A 25,999-nucleotide genomic window follows, 5' to 3' on the forward strand; every position below is an offset into this window, starting at 1 on the left:
ATCTGATCTTCATTTTGTTATCTACATTCCCTGATTCACATATGGGGATTAGTTAAGTTGGTTAGATATACTGTAGGTATTTCATTCTTATGTGTAACTGTTCTGGGGGTCTGGAAATGGAAACAGTCGTATAGCCAAATTTCTTTGTACAATTTTATGCTGTTGTAAAAACTTGTTTTGATAGCATTTGTTTATGTATAAATGTGTATACTTTTGTAGTTTAAACTCATTCCCCTCTCTTGTGTATGCGTGCATGTGTGTGTTTGTGTGCGAGTGTGTGAAAGCTTGTCTGTCAGCGCTGTGTTTTATAACCAAACTCACCTGACCTGACAGACTGACGTTTCTGGTCTTGTCTGGCCACACGCTTTAGATATATTCCCAGCATACACCCACTTATAAAAATGTACACGCATGAGTCTACGTAATATTTTCTCACACGTTTAACAAATGTTACATTTTTCACACACACACAAATGACGCATCTGCAGTGTTTGTGTGATGGTTATTACTGCCTAACTCCTTTAACTGCATTGCAATCTTTGCGTCTTTGTTCCATTCACTTTTCAAGAATGACAGGCCCTCAGGCGGAGAATGCTGTGGGTCTTCTCTCTCTATTTCTTTCTTTCTGCTTCACTGTCACCACTCATCTTTCAACACAAAGCATTTTTCAACACCTCTCTCTCTCTCTCTCTCTCTCTCTCTCTCTCTCTCCTACCTGTCTGTCCATACCTGTCTGTCCATACCATCCCCTTTCAAACTGCCCCCTCCCCCCCCCCAAAAAACACACACGTCTGAACCTAAATAACATATTTATTTCTTTGTTGCGTGAACAATAGGTAACAGCAAGAGTTCAGCTTTACTTGCTCTAAAATTAAAATGTCTCTCCTTCTCTTTTCCTCGTGTCAACCTCTGTGTTTTTCCTATAAATATCAATGGACATTTCAATGGAAAACTAAATGGCTCAGTAGAACAGAATAAACATGTTAGCATAAGTACAATACAGAAAGGCACAATTTATAGTCCAATATTTACACGTGTTTTGGGGAAGAGGGGATTGGGGGGCCAGTGTTACAATTTTGCAGCATTTGGCAATCCTAATAAGAGTCTGGTAGCAGCAGTTGTGATGTATGTGTAGCATGAATGTATGTGTGTGTGTGTGTCTGGATGTGTATATGTCTGTGTGGGTGTGTGCGTAAGTGAGTGCATGTGTACTAGAGTCAGAACAGGTGGTCAGTCCAGTTTAAGTGTTGAGCAGTCTGATGGCTTGTAGATAGAAAAGTCTGTGAGCTTGTTGTTATCAGACCTCATTCTCCGATACCGTCTGCACGGCGGTAAGGGAGTGAACAGCTCTTGGCTGGGGTGTGTGGGGTCCTTGATGATGCTGCAGGCCTTTCTCATGCACCGTTTCGAGTAGATGTCCTGGATGGGTGGAAGCACGGTCCCAGGGATGTACTGGGGCATCTTCACCACCCGCTGGAGGGCCTTGCATCTTCACCATCGGCTGTAGATGCTGCATTGTTTGAGAACAACTCTCTTGAGGGCAACTACTACTATATTTAACTCTTTCCAAATGACAGTTCTACTCCAAGTATGTCTGTTCTTCTTCCTGTTAAAAAATGCTTTGTTTCTGCTTCACTTTGTGGAAACATTGCTATTTACTTCAAAATGTATGTCTCAGAATGTACCGTTTGGCTCTTTAACACTGTGTTTGAGTCTGTTGAATGGTGGTCATTGTCATCGGGTCAGGTTGTATCATCTGGTCACCTGGTGTGTCGGTGAAGCTGTCTTCTGTCTGTGTGTTACTTTAATCACAGTCTCAGGCCTGCCTTCAGATCAACATCAACTAGTCCTTTAAACACAGCAAGTCACCTCTAGTCCTCCCTCTGTTGTGGAACGCAACCCTCAACCTCGAGAGTGAGAAGAGAGAGAGCGTTAGAGAGAGGGTGAAGAGAGGTGGTAACGCCAAGCCTTAGTGTAGACAGACACAAACCCACTTGAGCAGAGCTAAAAGGTGCTTACCAAATGCCTCAATTAGGCATGACCCCTGACCCCTATCCCTAGCCTGGAGTGACATGGGGTGACCTAAGTCGCGACCTGGCAACCCCAGAGTCAGCCAGAGGGGGTGGACTCCACATAACGGCACCATTGTGCGTTTGATTTAAACATCTTTATTATTACCATCATTAGTGCTGCAGTCACTATTATGATTACCATTAGGAGGGTAAGAATATTGTTGATGTATCTGTAGTTACCATTAGGAGGGTAAGAATATTGTTGATGTATCTGTAGTTACCATTAGGAGAGTAACAATATGTTGATGTATCTGTAGTTACCATTAGGAGGGTAAGAATATTGTTGATGTATCTGTAGTTACCATTAGGAGAGTAACAATATGTTGATGTATCTATAGTTACCATTAGGAGAGTAACAATATGTTGATGTATCTATAGTTACCATTAGGAGAGTAACAATATGTTGATGTATCTATAGTTACCATTAGGAGAGTAACAATATGTTGATGTATCTATAGTTACCATTAGGAGGATAACAATATTGTTGGTGTATCTGTAGTTACCATTAGGAGGATAACAATATTGTTGGTGTATCTGTAATTACCATTATTTATGAAATGGTTAGTAAGGGATTGTAAAGGTTGTGACAGTTATTGTAAGAGTAACAGTGGTATTACAAAATCTACAATCTACTATGTTATTTTGATATGACGTTGGCTAAATCCGTGTTTGCAGTGGAAGGTATAGAAGAGAGTATAGAAAAACTGTATAGGCCTAGTTTTTAAACCACATTCCAATTTCCATAGGCAAAGCAGTTACTGCTGCCTAAACAAAACCCCATGTTTCTCCTTTACCATCTGTCCGTTTGACAGTGAGAGATGCAGTAAGATGACTGTTGCTAGAGGAGAGAGGAGCTGTGCTGAGCATTCATACAGAATGGTTAAATAGATAGAAACTAAACGACCATGATGAATGATTATGAGGGAAAACTTTCCACAACAAAATGTTTAAAAAAAAACGTTCACATGAAGTAAAACATTTCATTTGTTAGTACAAAAGTCTAGTTTTCCTCAAAGAAGTTAAGTTGTTAAAAGGGAGTCATTTTTTACTTACCATCTTGGTCGTAAATGGTATTAAAATATTTCAAATAAAGGACATTTCTATGCATATTTATGCATTGCTTTTTTACAGCTAATCTCACGACATAATAGCTTTCATAAATTAAAGTTATTGTTCACAAACCTTGACCACAATGTTGGTGTTCCGATACCGAGAGTAGCATGTGTTTTAGAGAACCAGCTATATTCTGATTCCTTATGATTACAAATATATGCATGTCATAACTCCTATATTATGGCCTTTTATTTGTCTGGGAAAGAGAGAATCTATAATTGAATTGTGTATTGTTCATGGGTGATTTACCCCGTGTGTGTGTGTGTGTGTGTGTGTGTGTGTGTGTGTGTGTGTGTGTGTGTGTGTGTGTGTGCGTGCGTGCGTGCGTGCGTGCGCGTGTGTGTGCGAGTTTATCTGGCTCTCTGTACGATTCGCCGTGTGTGTGAAACTTCCCGGAGTGTGTATTTTGGAGTGTGAGTTGTGAACGTACCACCTCCTGGTTGGTTTGTGTTAAATACTCGCAAGAACACCTTAATTTATGTTTCATATTTCACTAGCCAATTATCCCTGTTGAAGTCATGTTTTTCCACCCATTCTCACTCATAATACATAGTCATTTATATTTCTGGTGGAGTCCAGGTGTCACATACATTACAAAGAGTGGTAGTAGTTGTAAAAGCAGGTGTTTTGGTTCATCCAGCTCCAGCCAGACTCTGCTGCTTCAGGCTGTCTGAGTCAAGTGGACCGTTTGACCCTGTGCTAACTCAGCTACAAAAGACAACACTTCTGTTCTGCATAGAGAGGAAACACACACACACACAGAGACACACACGCACACACGCACACACACACACACACACACACACACACGCACACACACAAACACACACACACACACACACACACAGACACACACGCACACACACACACGCACGCACGCACACACACACACACAGACACACACACGCACGCACGCACACACACACACACACACACAGACACACACACACACACACAGTTATATACGTTTTTGTCTTTTGCAGTGGCGTTTCTACCTTGTACGGCTCACTGGGCCAACCCCCCCTTCAGCTCCCCCTTCCTCAGGCTTCCAGTGGGGAGACCTGAGGTCAACCTACCCCCGCCCCATCTCGTACTTCTGAGTGGGAGACCTTCCACTGCAGTAGCCTGCCTAGCTCACAAACTAGAATCAGGACGCCCACTCCGACAAAGTTCATTGACCCACAGTCCCACACGGTGACATGATATCATTGACCCACAGTCCCACACGGTGACATGATATCATTGACCCACAGTCCCACACGGTGACATGATATCATTGACCCACAGTCCCACACGGTGACATGATATCATTGACCCACAGTCCCACACGGTGACATGATATCATTGACCCACAGTCCCACATGGTGACATGATATCATTGACCCACAGTCCCACACGGTGACATGATATCATTGACCCACAGTCCCACACGGTGACATGATATCATTGACCCACAGTCCCACACGGTGACATGATATCATTGACCCACAGTCCCACACGGTGACATGATATCATTGACCCACAGTCCCACACAGTGACATGATATCATTGACCCACAGTCCCACAAATTCAATTCAAATCAGTTCTAATACCAGTAGGGGAAATGTATTAGATCGTAACCGTGTTGATCTATAGAACATTTATGGACAAAATGTTGAATAGTTGAGCTGCATGAGTTTCTCTCTGAATGGAAGTGAATTCAACTTTGTTTAACTGTACACATGGAACAGAGGTGAAAACCTGAAGCCAGTAGGTGAAATGTCTGGCAGGCAGAGAAGTGATTTAATAAGTAATAAAGAGTGTACTTATCAAAGTGATACTAAAGTCATCTAGCCATGGGGTCACACAGCTCCGTTTTTACTAGTTTGATTAAAGCTCTCCACATCCCACCTCAGTAATGGCCTGGTGTGTGTGTGTATGTGTGTGTGCGCGGGCGCGTGTGTGCATGTTTAAGTCAGTAATTAGAGGCATATTAAACCACCCCTCCATATTACTCAGCATGTTGCATTGACCACATGAAAGCTGGATACTTAAAAATCACCCAGTGAAGTGTACGCTTCGCCTCAGAAACAAGCTGTTGTGTGGGTTTAGCTCGGTTGGAAAACACGGTTTCCACAGTACAGTAGTACTTAGCCCCAGAGAGGCGGATGCAGTTGGAAACACTTCAGGATGCTTTTATTTCTGGGTCACTTTTTAAACGGGCTTATATTGACTGTTTTATTTGTAAAGAAAATTAGAAGTTGGATTTTAAACATATCCAATGGTCAATGGTTATATATACAGTGGCAGGTCGAGGCTATAACAAACCATTAAAGTCATTAAATCATTAAAGTAACATTATATGAGTGCGTTTTACAGTTATAGACCCTTAGTCAAATAATGTTATAAAAAATAACAATTTTCACGGGAAAGCCAGTGAGATGAGGCAAGACGTTTGTGATTGTTTTGTGTGTGTTGAGGTGTGCCCCTCAGTTAAAGTCCTTGGTGGAAAAGAGATGAAGGAATGGAATGCCCCGCAACACACACACACACCATATCTGCTTTAAATTCCTCACCATTTGGAAAGAGGTGCCCCTCTGGCATGTGTGTGTGTGTGTGTGTGTGTGTGTGTGTGTGTGTGTGTGTGTGTGTGTGTGTGTGTGTGTGTGTGTGTGTGTGTGTGTGTGTGTGTGTGTGTGTGTGTGTGTGTGTGTGTGTGTGTGTGTGTGAAGAGGGGTGGCTCAGGCAGTGGCAGGTTGAATCAGGTCGGGACTTGGGGAGATGGTGGGGGATGAGATCACTGAGACAGCCCACCTTAACTTAACCCCCTCCACACACACACAGCAGGGCCAGACAGCCCAGTCTGACCCAACCCAGCCCTGTCTCATAAAGGCAGCATTGAGACGCACAGGTACACTGTGTATCCCCTGGAGGCAGGGATAGAGATGGATGAAAAGAGAGAGAGAGAGAGAGAGAGAGAGAGAGAGAGAGAGAGATGAAGAAGGAGAGAAAGGATGCCCAGGATGGCGTGACTCATTAGAGCAAAATAAACATTTCCTGGCTTGGAGTCGCATTATGCTGTGGGTTTATTGGAGGAAATAAAACTGATTCTTTATTTTGATGTCTGCTATTCCACTACCCCATCTGTCCTCCCTCCCTCTTTCTTCATCACAGTCCTCTCTTTTTCTTATTGATCCAGCTCTCAATGTGGGAGTAATTTATGAAACACTACTCACCTCCTACGAATGGAGGAAAGGCTCCAGATGCCTGAAACAAATTCTTTCTTTTTCTCTTTCCTTCTCTTTTCCATCTTCTTTCACTTTTCACTTTTTTTGCTTCCCTGCTTTTCTTTCTTTCTTTCCTTCTTTTTCTCTTTCTTTCATTGTACTAGAGAGAAACGTGGTTCTTATTGTGTGAATTGTGTGACTAAGCCTATGGGAAGTGGTTCGACACGTCCCGTATGAACTTTATCTCTCCTCCATACTGAAGCCTCAGACTGACCCTGGTTCCCACCAAACACTTCCCCATAAGGATGCTTAGGATCCATGTATGTGTGTGTGTGCAGGAGTATGTATGTGTGTCTGAAGGGATGTGGTCGTTGCACCACTTACCTTCATTTGGACATCAGTCTGTTCACGTTCATACCATCCTATCATACTTCTGACATATAAGAGATTCTTGTCTATGGAGTCTAAATTCCTTTTTCCCTCTCAGTAAAAACATTTGTAGGACAGAGACCACATTGGCTCTTACAGAGAATCGAAACCCCTGAAGACCCAACATTTCAATAAGAAGAATTATGGCTTGAAAAACAGAGTTCATGCTTTCGTTTGTGTGTGATTGCTGAATAATGAGTTACGGGGTTGGTTATTCAGAGCAGAACACAACAAGACAAAAGCAAACAAAAGAAGAAAACCATAGCATCCCGTAAACCGCCGGGTCAGAGCTAGGCCTAATGACAGACCTGATGGAACAAAGAGAACAATGAGAACCAGATTAAAACCCTGGCAGATGAGCGATGTAGAAAGGGAGGGGGTGTAGTGCGTGGACTGATTGGTAATGGTTGAGAGAGGGAGGTTTAGAGATGGAGGAAGAGGTGGTTGGAGAAGGGGGGCATAGAAACAGGAAGAAGAGATGGAAGAGAGAGAAGGTATCTTTGACAGCTGTGGTAACGATAGATGGGTCCGGGTATGGATAGGGGGTGTAGAGTATCCACTGGTTAGATTTAGTGGATTGAATGTATTGGGTTGAAGGGTAAGAATACCTGCATGGTGTAGGTGGTTGTGAGCTGACTAAGTAAAACTCAGGGCTCTACGTATTATGTACAAGGCATTGGTATGATATGATATATGAACTTGTGTGTGTGTGTGTGTGTGTGTGTGTGTGTGTGTGTGTGTGTGTGTGTGTGTGTGTGTGTGTGTGTGTGTGTGTGTGTGTGTGTGTGTGTGTGTGTGTCTGCGTGCTTTTTAAAAATGTTTTACCTTATCAGGAAAACAATAACTTTTTTGTAAAATCAGGACTTTTTTCATGTCCTGAATTCGTTTAAATGCAATTTTAAGCTTAAGGGTTAGGTTTAGGGTTTTGAGGTTAAGGTTAAGGTTACGGTTAAGGTTAAGGCTAAGGTTAAGGTTAAGGTTAAGGTTAAGGTTAAGGTTAAGGTTAGGGGTAGGGGTAGGTTTTAGGGAAAATAGTATTTCAAATGGTCAAACATAATTACTCTGCAAAAAGTCCAGAAATTTCACAAATATAAAGCTGTGTGTCTGTGTGTGACTGTGTGTGTGCATGTGTGTGTATCCTTCCTGTAACGTGGCTGGGTTGGCCAGCCAGCCTGGCCCCACATGTGGAACAGTTTACTGGAATGGAACTTTAAATTAGCGGTGGTCTGAGGCAGCCCACTGCAGTAGGCTGTAATTAACTAGCTCTGTGAACGAGGGAGAGAGGCTGAGAGAAAGACAGACAGAGAGGGGGAGGGAAGAAGAGAAGGATTAGGAGTATGTGTTTGTGGTCATGTGTGCGTTTTCTGTGTTTGTTGTGTTATGGTCTTTTTGTGTATGAGTGTGTGCGCTTGCTTGCACGGTATGCCATGCTACTGCCCCTGCGGTGCCCCCCAGTGTGTGGAACAGGTCACTGCAGAGCGAGTGTACGTGAGTGTGTGTTTTCCACTGTACACGTTAATACATGGAATTTATTTTCCCTGGTTTGAGAGGGTACTGTAAGTTCCTCACCCTTCCCTCTCTTTCTCTCTCATCCCTCTTTCTCCCTCTCCTTCTCACCCCCCCTCTCTCCCTCCCTCTCTCCCTCTCCAGCTCCTCCTCTTTCTCTCTCCCTCCATCTCCCCTATCTCTGATTCATAAGTTGCATCAGGCCCCCAAAAACATTCTTTGGCTCCTGTGTGTTTACCACAGCTCCACCAGAGAGAATGTGACCCCACTTATCACATCACTCTGTGGGGGGTGGGACAGAACAAGAAAAAGAGAGAGAGAGAGAGAGAGAGAGAGAGAGTGAGAGAGAGAGAGAGAGAGAGAGAGGGGGGGGGGGGCAGAGAGAGAGATAGGGAGAGGGAGAGAGGTCGGGAGAGGGAATGATAGATTTATGAAATTATTTAGAAGAGGCAAGACAGCACATGTTTAAGGCATCTTTGTCAATCAAAACCAACAGTTTTTTCCTGACCACATGACCTCAACATGGAAATATCCAGACTTTACAGAATCACGTGCCTTGGAGTCTCATGAAGATTTGCCTTAGAAGAGGGGGGAAAGCATGCATGTTGTAATGCGTTAAGTGTGCCCATGTGTTGAGCACAGTTCCCTGGGCAGAGGGGCCATAGTTTCAGGCTGGCAGAGAGAACACAGAGACTCTTCATGGTGAAGTGGGCTGATTTATGGCATTGCACTATTTTGCACTTTCAAAAAAATACAGAAATTAGACTTCTCTCTTCTCTGTCTCATCCTCTCAGACCTAGTTTGTACTTATTTTTTTGCCAGGTCGCAGTTGCAAATGAGAACTTGTTCTCAACTAGCCTACCTGGTTAAATAAAGGTGAAATAAAAATAAAAAATTTCCCTGGAACTGCCTCTTTTGTACTCATTCTCTGGCCACCACTGTCTTCATCATAACCTTACCAATCTATATTCTTTCCCCTTTTTCCTTCATTCCTCCTCTTTTTCTTCTCCTTTAACTTTCAAAAGATCTTTTGTGTCAGTTAGTTTCTCCATGAACGATGCCATCCCTCTATGTTTGTAACAGACTTTTCATTTGATCATATTTGCATTGATGCATTTTGATTGTGACACTCCATGCAGTATACAAACGTGTACTACCGGTCAAAGTTTTAATACACCTACTCATTCAAGGGTTTTTCTTTATTTTTACTATTTTATACTTTGTAGAATAATAGTGAAGACATCAAAACTAGGAAATAACACATATGGAATCATGTAGTAACCAAAAATGTGTTAAAAAAATATATATTTTATGTCTGAGATTCTTTAATGTAGCCACCCTTTGCCTTGATGACAGCTTTGCACACTCTTGGCATTCTCTCAACCAGCTTCACTTGGAATGCTTTTCCAACAGTCTTGAAGGAGTTCCCACATATGCTGAGCACTAGTTGGCTGCTTTTCCTTCACTCTGCGGTCTGACTCATCCCAAACCATCTCAATTGAGGTCAGGGGATTGTGGGATTGTGGAGGCTAGGTCATCTGATGCAGCACTCCATCACTCTTCATCTTGGTCAAATAGCCATTACACAGCCTAGAGGTGTGTTTGGTCATTGTCCTGTTGAAAAACAAATTATAGTCCCACTAAGCCCAAACCAGATGGGATAGCGTATCGCTGCAGAATGCTGTGGAAGCCATGCTGGTTAAATGTGCCTTGAATTCTAAATAAATCACAGACAGTGTCACTAGCAAAGCACCCCCACACCATCACACCTCCTCCTCCATGATTTGCAGTGGGAAATACACATGCGGAGATCATCCGTTCACCCACACCACGTGTCACAAAGACACAGCGGTTGGAACTAAAAATCTCAAATTTGGACTGCAGACCAAAGGACAGATTTCCACTGGTCTAATGTCCATTGCTCATGTTTCTTGGCCCAAGCAAGTCGCTTCTTATTATTGGTGTCATTTAGTAGTGGTTTATTTGCAGCAATTTGACCATGAAGGCCTTATTCACACAGTCTCCTCTGAACAGTTGATGTTGAGATGTGTCTGTTACTTGAACTCTGTGAAGCATTTATTTGTTCTGCAATTTCTGAGGTTGGTAACTCTAATTAACTTATTCTCTGCAGCAGGTAACTCTGGGTCTTCCATTCCTGTGGCGGTCCTCTTGAGAGCCAGTTTCATCATAGCGCTTGATGGTTTTTGCGAATGCACTTGAAGAAACTTTTACAGTTCTTGAAATTTTGACTGACCTTCATGTCTTAAAGTAATGATGGACTGTCATTTCTCTTTGCTTATTTGAGCTGTTAGTGAGATAATATGGACTTGGTCTTTTACTAAATAGGGCTATCTTCTGTATACCCACCTAACCTTGTCACAACACAACTGATTGGCTCAAACACATTAAGAAGGAAAGAAATTCCACAAATTAACTTTTAACAATGCACACCTGTTAATTTAAATGCATTCCTGGTGACTACCTCATGAAGCTGGTTGAGAAAATGGAGTGTTTAAAGCTGTCATCAAGGCAAAGGGTGGCTATTTGAAGAATCTCTAATATCAAATATATTTTGTTTTGTTGAACACTTTTTTGGTTACTAAATTATTCCATATGTGTTATTTCATAGTTTTGATGTCTTCCCTATTATTCTACAATGTAGAGAATACAAATAAAGAAAAACCCTTAAATGAGTTTGTGTTCTAAAACTTTTGACCGGTATTTGTACGTTTAAAATGTTTGTAATTTAGCAGAAACTCCTTTCCAGAGTGATTTACAGCAGCAATTAGGGTTTAGGTGCCTTGCTCAAGGGCACATCGACAGATCTTTCACCTAGTCGACTTGGGGATTCAATTTAGGTTACTGGCCCTTTCGGTTACTGGCCTAACGCTCTTAACCTGTTGCCCCTTAAGATCTTAAATTGGGCCAGTTTGCTACAGCAGGAAAATAATCCTGCAGCAACAGGAAATGTAAATTATTATGTGGATTATAATTAATGGGAATTTTTTTGAAGGGGTTGATATTTTTTTTTTTAGGGCAAATCAAGTCTGAAATTGCAAAGTGGCAATAAAAAACTTTAGAAGTCTTTTAATAGCTCAAATAAACTACAAGTTTGCGTTTCCTGCAGTGCAGGAAAATTCCCAGCAACAAAATAGTGATCAAATTAAGATCCTACGTCTGTAGGTGGCTGTGTAGACTACTTAAAACTGTGTGCGATTAACAGACAGGCATTGAAACTAACCTCCTATTCTCATCTCTCCCTCCAGAGACCCTGGACCTGAGGTAGTGTTGCACAGGCTTGGTGTCTCGTCTGTGGGTCCCACCTCATCTCATCACCCCTCCTTATCCCTTTCCTCTCCAGGCCCCCAGGACCAGCTCCAGTAAGACTGCCTAAGAGTGACAAGGGACCGGAACTATCCTGGACCTAAATTATCCTCTCAAGGCCATGGCAACCAACAGGGAACGGCAGGTGAGTCACATGACTGGCTTTTCACCTGCCGTTTACCCCTTCGCCTTCAACTCCATGAGGAGCCACTCACCTTTCGACCTTCTGGCCAATAGCAGCCTCTTTGGACGTTTTGGGGCAGACCTTCCGAAAGAAATGGCTGCATTGTGTAAGTACTGTTACTCATGTTTCATTTTCAATTCTACTTTTCATCTCTCCATCTTCAAGACATAATGTATACACACACCACATTAACATACTCAAAAAAACACCCCTTTGTGATATGTTACTCAGTTACAACTCTTAATCTTGGGTTGGGATGGGTTTAGGAGTGTACCATAGGCATTAAAAAGTGTAAAAAGCAAATTCCCCTCCCTTCACTTTTCTTTGTGAAAGAAATATAGAAGAGGGATGCCAAAAGAAAGATACAAAAACGGACATAGACAGAGAATTCTTTGTTTGGGTTCAGCATGTGGCATTACTCTGTGATCATTACCCTACCCTAAAGAAATAGAAGGACAAGTAGAGAGAGAAAAACAGTAAAGCCAGAGAGAAAGAGTGGGAGTGTAACTATAAGTGTAGAAAAGTGGCCCTTCCAGGAAAGCAGGGTTCCATGTGGTAAAGCAGGCGGGTGGCGGGGTGCGGGCGGGCGGTGGGTTGGCAGGGTACAGGCCCGGGGCCAGCCTGGCCTCTCTCTGGTCTGGAGTACCAGAAGGCAGAACAACGGCCCCTTTATAACATGGCACTGCACACAGAGGTGAATCAAATTAAAACATGAGAGAGAGTCTGACACACACACATCCAGCAGTCCCAATATACAGTCATTTCCTTGCCCCTGTTTTGTCCAGCAGACATTTAGAGACATAGAGCTGTGTGAGTATTAGCAGTAGAAATATGTCACTGCCTGCTCTGTTATAAGTGCCCTGGCTCTGACTCTAACCACATGAAACACATAGGCATCAATACTGCAGGATTGAGGCTTGGAGAGGAACTCAGATCAATGGCACATGGATGCTGAGGCACTGCTGGAGAGAACAAAGAAAAATGTAACACTACTACAACGTTTTACTGGACAAAGTTAAGGACTACGTTTTAGAGTAAGTTGCAATGGTCCCTTTAACTCAAATGGTTTGAGAAAACCAAATGCCTTGAACTGTTTAAAGCTGAGTTTAAAGCTGAGTTTAAATCTTAAAAGTTTGGGTATTCTGTCCTGATTAACATTTGAGTTAGTTCACCACGCATCATTGTTGACAGTACTTAAATACCAACTAGTAGAACTTGAAACTATTGAGTTAAGTTAATTACATTTCATAATTGTACCCAGTATTTCTTGGTGAGGTTGGAGGGTCAGGAAAACTACCTAACTATACAATATAACTATTGAACAGTACTACATTAATGCTTACAATGATCAGGCCATTGAGCATAAACATACATCCAAAAGGATATAGCCATTTCATACCAAGATGTTTTCCCGCCAACTTTGTCATACCGCCAACTTTTTTCCATCTTTTCTTTATATCTGAAAGTTTCGGTATCAAAGCCAAAACCTTTATTTCCACCAAACAACCTAGTAATCATTTTATTGATTCATCAAAGCGTTTGATTTAGTTGATCCTTTTATCTTACTAGGAAATCTTAAAAACATTGGTTTCACTAACAGAAGGGCGGCAGGTAGTGGTTAGAGCGTTGGACTAGTAACCAAAAGGTTGCAAGATCAAATCCGCGAGCTGACAATGTAAAAATCTGTCGTTCTGCCCCTGAACAAGGCAGTTGTTCCTAGGCTGTCATTGAAAATAAGAATTTGTTCTTAACTGACTAGCCTAGTTAAAAATCACAACCTGGAACTCAGTAGAGGTGTACCTCAAGGCTCAGTATTGGCCCACCTTCTTTTCTGATATAAGCAACTATATATATATATATATATAAGCAAGATAATTTTAACACTTTACAAAAATTGTTTCTACCAAATAATTTGGTATTAAATCCAACAAAGTCATACTTCACAGCTGACTATTTCAAAATTCATGCAGGTGTTTGAAAGTGTTGATTGTTTGAAATATCTGGGTTTGAAGATACATTCTGAATTATCTTTTGGAAAGCATATTGATTATATTAGAAAAACAATTAACTATAAGCTTTGATTACTATGCAGATGATGTAAGATTTTTTTTACTGTATCCATTGTAAAGACCTTAATAACCCAACTGCTGGGATCCTATCCTAGACTACAGTGACATAATCTATCAAAACACAACAAAGACCTTCCTTATGAAGTATATGTAATTTATAACAATCTTTCACATTCATTCTTGGATGCCATTATAAGACACACAATTGCATAATGTCTGAAACAGTAAATTGGCTGTCACTCCCAAACAAAAGACAACTGCATTGGTACCAAATGATTTAATGTATCAACTTAAATTTCCCTGTAGCTTATATACTGGTATTAAGGAACACCTAACTTTACAAGACTCACACTACTCCTTTCGACAACAGCAGCCATTACAAATTCTAAGGGTAGCAACAAGCTCTCCCAGCCTCCTATCAGAATTAGAAGTTCATCCATGTTTCTCAAATGTCAAATTTCTAAGTTGTTCCATATGTGTTTGGTTACTTCTATGTATAGTTTCAAGGTTAAGTTTACGCATTTACGCTGAATTCTTAAGGTTAGGTATTAACTCTGAATGGTTAAGTTTACGCATTTACGCTGAATTCTTAAGGTTAGGTATTAACTCTGAATGGTTAAGTTTACGCATTTACTCTGAATTCTTAAGGTTAGGTAATCATTCTGAATGGTTAAGGTTAGGCATTTACTCTGAATTCTTAAGGTTAGGTATTAACTCTGAATGGTTAAGTTTACGCATTTACTCTGAATTCTTAAGGTTAGGTATTAACTCTGAATGGTTAAGTTTACGCATTTACTCTGAATTCTTAAGGTTAGGTATTCATTCTGAATGGTTAAGGTTAGGCATTTACTCTGAATTCTTAAGGTTAGGTATTAACTCTGAATGGTTAAGGTTAGGGTTAATATTTGGGAAAATCCACAATTACAGCTTTTTTATGGTGTTTTTGTTATTATTATTATTTCATTGTTATTATTATTAGACAGTAGCTGCTATTTTATTCTATTTACTAAGTGTTTGTTGTGATTTTTTTTCTTTATTTGGACACTTGAAAATGGGAATTTAATAGATTTCATCCTGCTAAATTTCTAATAACTAAAATAATAATTTCAGTAAAGTGCTGAATACTGCTTAATATGAAACGCAGCCATAATGTTGAGGCGGCTTGTCACCATTTTGATTGGGACAGCACCGTTTTGATTGGGACAGCACCGTTTTGATTGGGACAGCACCGTTTTGATTGGGACAGCACCGTTTTGATTGGGACAGCACCGTTTTGATTGAGACAGCACCGTTTTGATTGGGACAGCACCGTTTTGATTGGGACAGCACCGTTTTGATTGGGACAGCACCGTTTTGATTGGGACAGCACCGTTTTGATTGGGACAGCGCCGTTTTGATTGGGACAGCACCATCGCGCTGCTTTGAGACAGGTGTGGGGACTCGTCTTGATGAATCAATAAATATCAAAACATTTTATCCCTTGCATCTTCATTTGGATATTGGTTAGGCTACAATTAGGCTGGGAAAGCATTAGCTAAGTTGAGGTTATGAAAAAAGATTGCAGTCAGAGTGCAGTATAACTGTAATACACTAATATAACTGTAGTTAGAGTGCAGTATAACACAGTATGCTGCACTCTAACCATGCTTCTACACATGCATTGCTTGCTGTTTGGGGTTTTAGGCTGGGTTTCTGTACAGCACTTTGTGACACCAGCTGATGTAAGAAGGGCTTTATAAATACATTTGATTGAAATACTGCGTACAAAATAACACAGTTTGTTTCAATGCAGTAATTTTTCAGTGTAACTGCAGTTACAGTGCAGTACACTGCAATTATTCTGCAATTACTGCATCCAAAATACCACAGTCAACTTTGGTTACTGAACTGCAATATTTTTTTGTGATTTTGTTTCACAGAATTTCTGTCTGTATAGGCTATTTGGTTACTTGGTTTCTGGCTGGGCAAATAAGTGGAGGTGATATAGCTCATATACTGTATTAATTTGCTCATCAATCACTGATCAGAAACATTTAGCACACAATAATGTAGCCTAAAGGCAACTCCAAAAGCCAACAGAGGTTGTGAAATATGAATAAGAATCACATACTTTTGAAAACAGGATTGCTATTATTTTCTATCTGTATCATGATGAAGGTAAGAGCCTACACCTGCTCCCTAAACATAGATTAAACGTTAATTTAAAAAAAGCATGGGCTTGGGCTCTAAGTATCAGATTTGACATGACAGTGGTTCCACACATTCCCGGTGACACAATATGTGTGTGTGAAAAATGTGTTGTGATTTATTCTGTTAAATTCCATTATATTCTTACTATAAAATATACAGTTGAAGTTGGAAGTTTACATACACCTTAGCCAAATACATTTAAACTCAGTTTTTCACAATTCCTGACATTTAATCCTACTAACAATTCCCTGTCTTAGGTCAGTTAGGATCACAACTTTATTTTAAGAATGTGAAATATCAGAATAATTTAATAATTAAAATTTTATTTATTTCAGCTTTTACTTTCCCAGTGGGTCAGCAGTTTACATACACTCAATTAGTATTTGGTAGCATTGCCTTTAAATTGTTTAACTTGGGTTAAACATTTCGGGTAGCCTTCCACAAGCTTCCCACAATAAGTTGGGTGAATTTTGGCCCATTCCTCCTGACAGAGCGGGTGTAACAGAGTCAGGTTTGTAGGCCTGCTTGCTCGCATACGCTTTTTCAGTTCTGCCCACAAATCTTCTATGTGATTGAGGTCAGGGCTTTGTGATGGCCACTCCAATACATTGACTGTGTTGTCCTTAAGCCATTTTGCCACAATTCTGGAAGTATGCTTGGGGTCATTGTCCATTTGGAAGACCCATTTGCGACCAAGTTTTAACTTCCTGACTGATGTCTTGAGATGTTGCTTCAATACATCCACATAATTTTCCTGCCTCATGATGCCATCTATTTTGTAGATGGCATCATGAGATTGGGATGCTGTTCTTCGGCTTGCAAGCGTCCCCCTTTTCCCTCCAAAAATAATGATGGTCATTATGGCCAAACAGTTCTTTTTTTGTTTCATCAGACCAGAGGACATTTCTCCAAAAAGTACGATCTTTGTCCCCATGTGCAGTTGCAAACCATAGTCTGGCTTTTTTATGGCGGTTTTGGAGGAGTGGCTTCTTCCTTGCTGAGCGGCCTTTCAGGTAATGTCGATATAGGACTCGTTTAACTGTGAATATAGATACTTCTGTACCTGTTTCCTTCAGAATCTTCACAAGGTCCTTTGCTGTTGTTCTGGGATTGATTTGCACTTTTCGCACCAAAGTACATTCATCTCAGAACAGACAGAACGCATCTCCTTCCTGAGCAGTATGACGGCTGCGTGGACCCATGGTGTTTATACTTGCGTACTATTGTTTGTACAGATGAGCGTGGTACCTTCAGGCGTTTTTCTGAGGTCTTGGCTGATTTATTTTGATTGTCCCATGATGTCAAGCAAAGAGGCACTGAGTTTGAAGGTAGGCCTTGAAATACATCCACAGGTACTCCAATTGACTCAAATGATGTCAATTAGCCTATCAGAAGCTTCTAAAGCAATGACATCATTTTCTGGAATTTTCCAAGCTGTTTAAAGGCACAGTCAACTTAGTGTATGTAAACTTCTGACCCACTGGGATTGTGATACAGTGAATTGTAAGTGAAATAATCTGTCTGTAAACAATTGTTGGAAAAATGTATTGTGTCTTGCACACAGTAGATGTCTTATTCGATTTACCAAAACTATAGTTTGTTAACAAGAAATTTGTGGAGTGGTTAAAATTGTGTTATATTGTTTCTTAGGACCTGCCTTTATTTTTGATGTAAATTCTCAATGGATTTATTAAAATTGACACCCACCCACATTTGCAAACCACAACTACAACTGTCCCCAGCATGCCGGCATGCTCACGGGAGGTATAACATGTGTATGCAGGTAAGAATGTGGCAAAAATGGGCCTGTTTGTAAGGGGGTCATCTAAATATTGCCCTTTTTTTTACAGGCTAAATATCATCAATCCTATGTGACAGCAGTAATACAGTAGCCAACCTTCCACTTCGGTGTAGTGGTGATAAAACTGTAAAACAAAATCTCCTGGTTCCCACTCTGCTCTCCCTGTCCTCCATGTCCAATCTTGTCTGTTCTCCTTGCCAGGCTTTTGCATGTCAATCACCCCTCCCTCCCTCCCTTCCTCCCTCCCTCCCTCCCTCCCTCCCTCCCTCCCTCCCTCCCTCCCTCCCTCCCTCCCTCCCTCCCTCCCTCCCTATACTCAGTTAATCCTCTAGTGATTTGAGGAAGAGGTAGAGCGCAGTAGAGAAGACTCCCCACTAATCCCTCTGGCTGAGCCAGGGCCGGGGTGGAATCTGACAACACATCCTGTCTGGAGAACGCACACTCACACACACAGACACTAATAGACGTGCACACACACACACATGCATGCAAGCACCCACTGACAGATGCACACACTGATAGACGAGCACAGTAACAGATGCACACACACACAGACACTGAATGACAGGGGTACGCACACACACACACACACACACACGTATAGACAGACAAGTTGGTGCAGTCTCCCATATCTGCTATGCTGGTATCATGTTAAGAAATACCTGTTGAGCACAGTGTCATTCAGAGAGATAGCTCTCAGCATATAGTGTATGTGTGCTTTTGTGTGTACGTTTGTGTGTGCTTTTTTGTGAGCTACCAGGGAGATGATCAACTAATCTGGTCACAGTGGCTGTTATCTATTGATCTCTGCCATTATCTGGAGTCTTCAGTCCAAACGGTAGGGAGTCTATTAGCACAATTTAATACCTGATAACATCTCGGCCCTACCCCTCACAGAGAGAAAGAGAGAGCGGAGGGGGGGGGGGGGGGGTGAATAGGGAAAGGCAGAGAAGAGATAGGGAGACAGAGAGAGAGCGAGAGAGGTACAGAGAAATGGAGAAAGAAGGAAATAGAGGAGGAGGGAATGATAGAGAGCGAGAAAAATACAGTCCACTCAGTCGCCATAAGAGACAATAAACCTAGCTGTGGTCACACTCCACTGCTCCAGAGCCCTGGGCTGGTGTCATGTGTACACAGCTCTAGAGTCAAGAGGAGGTCCTGGCTGCTTATTTTTTTCAGTAAGGGTTATATTGGTAAAATAGTTTTTGAACTTATAGCCCTAGAAAAATACAAAGACTTTAGTCAGATATTTTAATGTGGTCTCAGGGCAATTTTTATTATTCTGTATGAAAATCTGTGACACTCCATTTAGTATTATATTAAGATCACTTCTTGTGACTCCCCATCCCGGATCCGGGAGCGTAATCATCGCCTGACACTAATTAGCATAATGCAACGGACATAAATATCCCTAGAAAATATTCCTATTCATGAAAATCACAAATGAAATATATTGAGACACAGCTTAGCCTTTTGTTAATCACCCTGTCATCTCAGATTTTCAAAATATGCTTTACAGCCAAAGCTAGACAAGCATTTGTGTAAGTTTATCGATAGCCTAGCATAGCATTATGCCTTGCTAACAGCAAGCACCTTGTCACAAATCAGAAAAGCAATCAAATTAAATTGTTTACATTTGATGAACTTCGGATGTTTTCACTCACGAGACTCCCAGGTAGATAGCTAAGTTCATTTTTTCCAAAAATATTATTTTTGTAGGTGAAATAGCTATGTTTGTTCTTCACGTTTGGCTGAGAAATCGACCGGAAATTGCAGTCACGAAAAAGGCGAAAAATATTCCAAATTAGCTCCATAATATCGACAGAAACATGGCAAACGTTGTTTAGAATCAATCCTCAAGGTGTTTTTCTAATATCTATTCGATAATATATCCGTCAGGACAATTCGTTTTTCAGTAGGACCGATTGGAGTAATGGCTCTGTATTTTAAGCGAGAATCTCTCTCGGAGCCACCATGTAACCACTTACGCAATGTGGCCGCCTACGGCTATTCTTCAACAGAAATGCGTAAAACTACGTCACAATGTTGTAGACACCTTGGGGAATACGTAGAAAGTGTAAGCTCGCTGATGGCACATTCACAGCTGAATAGGGAGTCATTGGAACACAGCGCTTTCAAAACCTGGGGCACTTCCGGATTGGATTTTTCTCAGGCTTTCGCCTGCAACATAAGTTCTGTTATACTCACAGACAATATCTTTACAGTTTTGGGAACGTTAGAGTGTTTTCTATCCAAAGCTGTCAATTATATGCATATTCTAGCATCTTGTCCTGACAAAATATCCCGTTTAAAACGGGAACGTTTTTTTTTCCCAAAAATGAAAATACTACCCCTAGAGTCGCAACAGGATTTATTAAGATCAAGATTAAGATCACTTTACAAGGTCAGAAACAACGAAAAATGTAATAACACCTGTAGGCTAAATGTAATAACTTTTTTATTTGTAATAACTTTTCATTGATATATGTAATAAACCTGGTAAATGTAATAACTTGCCGGTAAACGTATTAAATGTTGAACGGTAAAGGTAATACGTTTTTCCACTAAATGTAATTAACCAGTGGTTATTACATTAACCTGTGAATAACAACGCTTTTTATGAATAATGTAATAGTGTCACGACTCCGACCGAAGGATACTCCCCTTCCCGTTCGGGTGGCGCTCGGCGGTCGTCGTCGCCGGACTACTAGCTGCTACTGATTATTTCCTCCCCCTCCTTATGTGTTGATTGTGTGCACCTGTTTTGAGTTAGGTAGTAGGCTTTATTAGTCAGCCGGCCCGCAGGGTTCCTTGTGCGGGATTAATTATTGTGATCGTCTGTTTGGTGTGCTTGTGTGCACGTCTATTGGGTTTTGTGTTTTCCCATTTTGTGGGTTTTTCCCTGGACAGTTTAAGTCCCCCTGTTTGGGGCATTTGTTTGTTCAGTACGCCCTGTGTTTTTGTGAGGGTTGGCTTATGTTCAGCATTTATCAGTGCATTAAAATAGCACTCCCCTGAACTCTCTGCTTCCTGCGCCTGACTCCTCACCCACTACACTCAGACCGTTACAAATAGCTTCAACCAATTATGTAAAAACATACCAAAATCAATGTTTTTATGTACCCCTTCGCTCAATTAGATGCACACCACCCACTGCCAATTAGGGCTACAACTCAAACAAACGCATGCACATCATACAGGAATACTTATGCATAGACACTCACAAGCTCACATTGAAATGTACACACACACACACACACACACACACACACACACACAAATGCACACACACACACACACACACACACACACACACACACACACACACACACACACACACACACACACACACACACTCAGAGTATTGTACAGCTAACCTTGTGTCCACACACACACACATATACACACACACACACACACCAGGCATGTCACCTGGAATACAAGTCAGTATTCGACATCCATCCATGTCTGAGGATGTCAGGAGATGACATGGATACCAGCCACTAGGAGCAACAGTGAATGCTGCTACCTTCAAGTGGGTTTCAGTTTTGTTATAGTGTTGTGGACAGGGATGGTGGATGGGGGTAAGCATCTGCCTCTGATTGCAAGGTCGAATCCAGCGATAGAAAGTTGTTTTTGAGATTTTTGTTTTAAGCCTATTACAAAACTTAACCCTTACCTTAACCATTTGGAGTTAATGCCTAACCTTAAGATTTCGGAGTTAACTTCTCTAGGGTAGCATTTGGAATTTTGGATGAAAAGCATGCCCAAATGAAACTGCCTTCTACTCAGGCCCAGAAGATAGGATATGCATATAATTAGTAGATGGATGAAAAACACTCTAAAGTTTCCAAAACTGTTAAAATAATGTCTGTGAGTATAACAGAACTGATTTGGCAGGCGAAAACCTGAGAAAAATCCATTCACGAAGTAGAATGTAGAATTAGTAGAATTATTTTTTGTAGTTTTCTATTCAATGCCATTACAGTATCCATTGACTTAGGACTCAAATTGCAGTTCCTATGCCTTCCACTAGATGTCAACAGTCTTTAGAAATGGTTTCAGGCTTGAATTCTGAAAAATGAGGGAGTAAGAGCAGTCTGAATGAGTGGACCCTGCCGTTTCACAGAGCTTTTTCATGTGCGGGACCGAGAAAGTGCCTTACTTGTTTACCTTTTATATTGACAACGTTATTGTCCGGTTGAAATATTATCGATTATTTAGGCTAAAAACAACCTGAGGATTGAATATAAACATAGTTTGACATGTTTCAATGAACTTTATGGATACATTTTAGATTTTTTTGTCTGCCTGTTGTGACTGCGTTTGAGCCTGTGGATTACTGAAGAAAACGCGGGAACAAAACTGAGGTTTTCGGATATAAAGAGAGACTTTATAAATTAATGTCTTCTTTGTGCAAACATATGAAGATCATCAAAGGTAAGTGATTCATTTTATCTATATTTCTGACTTTGTCTGCTGGGCTATGTTCTCAAATAATTGTAAGGTATGCTTTCGCCGTAAAGGATTTTTGAAATCTGACACCGTGGTTGGATTCACAAGAAGTTCATCTTTAAACTTATGTAAAATTGTAGTATCTGTTCTGAATTTTTATAGTGATTATTTCTGTATTTGAATTTGGCGCTCTGCAATCTCACTGGATGTTGGCTAGGTGGGGCGTCCCACATACCCTAGAGCGGTTAATGCTTAACCCCAACCTTAAACGTAACCCTGACCTTAACTTTCAGAGTTAATGCTGAAACTTAACCTTAAACACTTCGAAATTTGACGTAAAAATCTGACATTTGAGAAACAGACAAACGTCTAATTCTGACGTGAGACTGTGAGAGCTAGTTGCATACACACACACATTGATAGACCAGTGTGAAAGCGACAACATAGATGAATGAATATAGCACACATGGGAAATTAGAGCTTCTGATGTGATCAAAGGAAAAGGTAAAAGAGAGAGTAAATATTATTGTTTCTAGTTGAGGTTAGTAACAAGTAAAGTGTCCTTGCTTCACATTAGTTCAAAGATTGACAAGTGACTGAAGTGACCGGCTGGGAGCTGTGGGGGAGAGCTGACAGATCAGCTCAATCTGACCACACAACTGGAAGATGTCAATTCTGGAAACAGGAGACAAAGGGCTGTGAGACATTGGTTTGACTCTGGACACATGAAAGGCTGGATGTATACAAAGGGTACGGGGAAACAGAAGATGAACAGCAAAGGGGTTAATCAGCTTGGAGATGGGAAATGGGCCGATAAACCGGGGGGAGAGGCAGATCCCGGGTGGATAGCCATACCTTCTGCCTGAGACTATACCGGGGGAGCCGGGGTCCGATGGTGATCAGCTTGTCGTCGATACCTGGAAGTGGTCTTGAGGAGGGCCGACCGGGCTCTCCTCCAGGTACAACAACAGCAGCGGACAAGCATCTGGGCAGAAGGACGTGGACCTCTTCCTCCTGCTCGGGGAAGAGCAGGGGCGGACACATCAGGGAACACTCAAACAGAGATAGACCCGTGGCAGAGCAGGGAAGGGTGTTGCGGGCGTACTCAACCAGCACCAGCTGCTGGTTCTAGGAGGTGGGGTTGGTGGAGACCAGGCAGCGCAGAGTAGTCTCAAGATCCTGGTTGGCTCGCTTTGACTGGCCATTGGACTGGGGATGGAACCCAGACGACAGGCTGGCCGACGACCCAATGAGGGCGCAGAATGGCTTCCAGAACCGGAACGAGAACTGAGGCCCCCGGTCGGAGACCATGTCCACGGGCAGTCCATGGACCCAGAAGATGTGCTGCACCATGAGCTGGGCCGTCTCCTTGGCCGAGGGTAGTTTGGGGAAAGGAATGAAGTGAGCGGCCTTGGAAAACCAGTCAACCACAATCAGGATGGCAGTGTTGCCCTCAGTGGTTACAGAAGACCAGCCGGAGCTTGCCGAGGAGTACAGACTGTGGAGGAGACAAACGCGCCGACATCCAGAACCATCGTAGGCCACCAAAAGCGTTGTTGCACAAAGGCCAGGGTTCGACGGGAGCCTGGGTGGCAGGCAAGCCTGGAGGAATGGGCCCACTCCAGGACCGCAGAGCGGACAGCATCAGGCACAAACATCCGATTATCGGGGCCCCCCTCAGGGTTCGACTGGGACCGCTGCGCCTCCCGGACCTGTTTACCCTAGTTGAGTGCCGTCACCAGGTGAGAACAGTGCATCCGGCTTGACATTCTCGGATCCCGGCCGGTATGAGAGGGAGAAGTTAAACCGTGTGAACAGCAGGGCCCATCTGGCTTGCCTTGAGTTGAGGCGCTTGGCGGTGCGGAGATACTCTAGGTTCTTGCAGTCAGTCCACATGATGAATGGGTGTTCCACCCCCTCCAGCCATTGCCTCCATTCCTCTAACGCCAAATTAACCTCGAGAAGCTCACGATTCCCCACATCGTAGTTATTTTCCGTGGCGTTGAGGTGGTGGGAGAAGAAGGCACAGGACCGCCCCCACTCCAACATCAGAAGCATCAGCCTAACCCACGAACTGATGAGAAGGGACCAGATGAACCAAGATGGGAGCTGTGGTGAAGCAATGTTTGAGGTCCCAGAATGCCCAGTCAGCAGCTGGAGATCACATGAACCTTAGGCGAGGTGGGTGCGAACAGGGGGAATGTCAGGGTGCTGTATCCCCGGATAAAGCGGCGCTAGAAGTTGGTGAACCACAGGAAGTGTTGCAGCTGCATCCTGGAAGCAGGCTGGGTCCAATCCATCATCGCTCTCACCTTCCCGGGATGCATTTGCACATTCCCTGCAGCAATGATGAAACCCAGAAAAGGGATGGTGGAATGATGGACCTCGCACTTCTCTGCTTTTACGAACAGCTGGTTCTCCAGGAGGCATTGGAGAACCTGTCGGGCATGGAGCACATGTTCTTGGGTGGAATGGGAGAAGATGAGGATGTCATCTAGGTAGACAAACCAACATGTCGCAGAAAACATCATTGACCAGAGCCTAGAACACAGCAGGGGCGTTGGTAAGGCCAAATGGCATAACCAGATACTCGTAGTGAACACTGGCTGTGTTGAAGGCGGTCTTCCACTCGTCCTCTTCCCATATCCGCACCAGGCGATAGGCGTTCGGTAGATCTAGCTTGGAAAACACGTTGGCCCTCTGGAGTGGCTCGAAGGCCGAGGAGATGAGTGGTAACGGGTAGCGGTTCTTCACCGTTATGTCGTTGAGACCCCAGTAGTCAATGCACGGGCGCAGGGTCTTGTCATTCTTCTCCACACAGATGAACCCTGCGCTGGCGGATGAAGAAGAAGAATGGATGAATCCTGGAGCAAAGGAGTCCCCAATGTAGGTCTCCATCGCCTTGGTCTCTGGTCCCGACAGAGAGTACAGTTGTCCCCGGGGTGGAGTTGTGTTAGGGATAAGGTCAATCCTGCAGTCATTAGGTCAGTGTGGCAGGAGCAAAGTGGCCCATGCCTTGCTGAACACATCCCAGAGGTTCTGGTACTCCGCGGGAATGGTAGAGAGGTTCGGGGCACCTTCAGAACCCCCAGGAAGATGTCCCGGGGCAGGTTGTGCTGACTTCAGGCAATGGGCGAGACAGTACAGGCTCCAGCCCATGATGGCACCAGTAGACCAGTTAAGGAGGGGATTGTGTCACTGGAGCCAGGAGAATCCCAATACCACGGGAATCAGAGGGGACTTGATGAGCAGGAACTGGATAGTCTCGCTGTGGTTCCCTGACGCACGTAGGTTGATGTGAGAGGTTTGTTGTGTGTGACTCGGCCTACAGAGCACCCATCCAGCGCTCTAAAGTCCATGGGAATGGAGAGGGGCTGAGTGGGGATGTTCAGCTCGGACGCCAAGGTAGTGTCCAAAAAGCTTTTGTCGGCCCCAGAGTCAATGACAACCCGGAGAGATTTGGACTGGTCTCCCCACAGCAGAATGGCATGAAAAGGGTTGCGAGCAAGGGAAGCAGGAACGTTCACCATATGGCCCACCAGTGTACTCGCTCCTACTGGTGAGCCTGTTTTTTTTTTAATGACAAGAGCTCACAAAATGAAAAATAGTTCTGCAAAACAGACAACTCTCCGTGTCGATCCTGTTTTGCC

At 42.7% G+C, this 25,999-nt stretch overlaps 1 protein-coding gene across 1 annotated transcript in view; it reads left to right on the forward strand.

Moving 5' to 3' along the window:
- Nucleotides 1-25,999, forward strand: part of LOC110528197 (retinoic acid receptor gamma-A) — a 74,433-nt gene that overhangs the window by 5,163 nt on the left and 43,271 nt on the right. The window contains exon 2 of the mRNA XM_036983744.1: nucleotides 11,688-11,940. Coding sequence (XP_036839639.1) covers nucleotides 11,772-11,940 — 169 coding nt within the window. The 5' untranslated portion in view covers nucleotides 11,688-11,771. The remainder of the gene's footprint in view (nucleotides 1-11,687; nucleotides 11,941-25,999) is intronic.

Source organism: Oncorhynchus mykiss, chromosome 7 (genome assembly GCF_013265735.2).
Source record: "Oncorhynchus mykiss isolate Arlee chromosome 7, USDA_OmykA_1.1, whole genome shotgun sequence".
Classification (NCBI taxonomy): domain Eukaryota; kingdom Metazoa; phylum Chordata; class Actinopteri; order Salmoniformes; family Salmonidae; genus Oncorhynchus; species Oncorhynchus mykiss.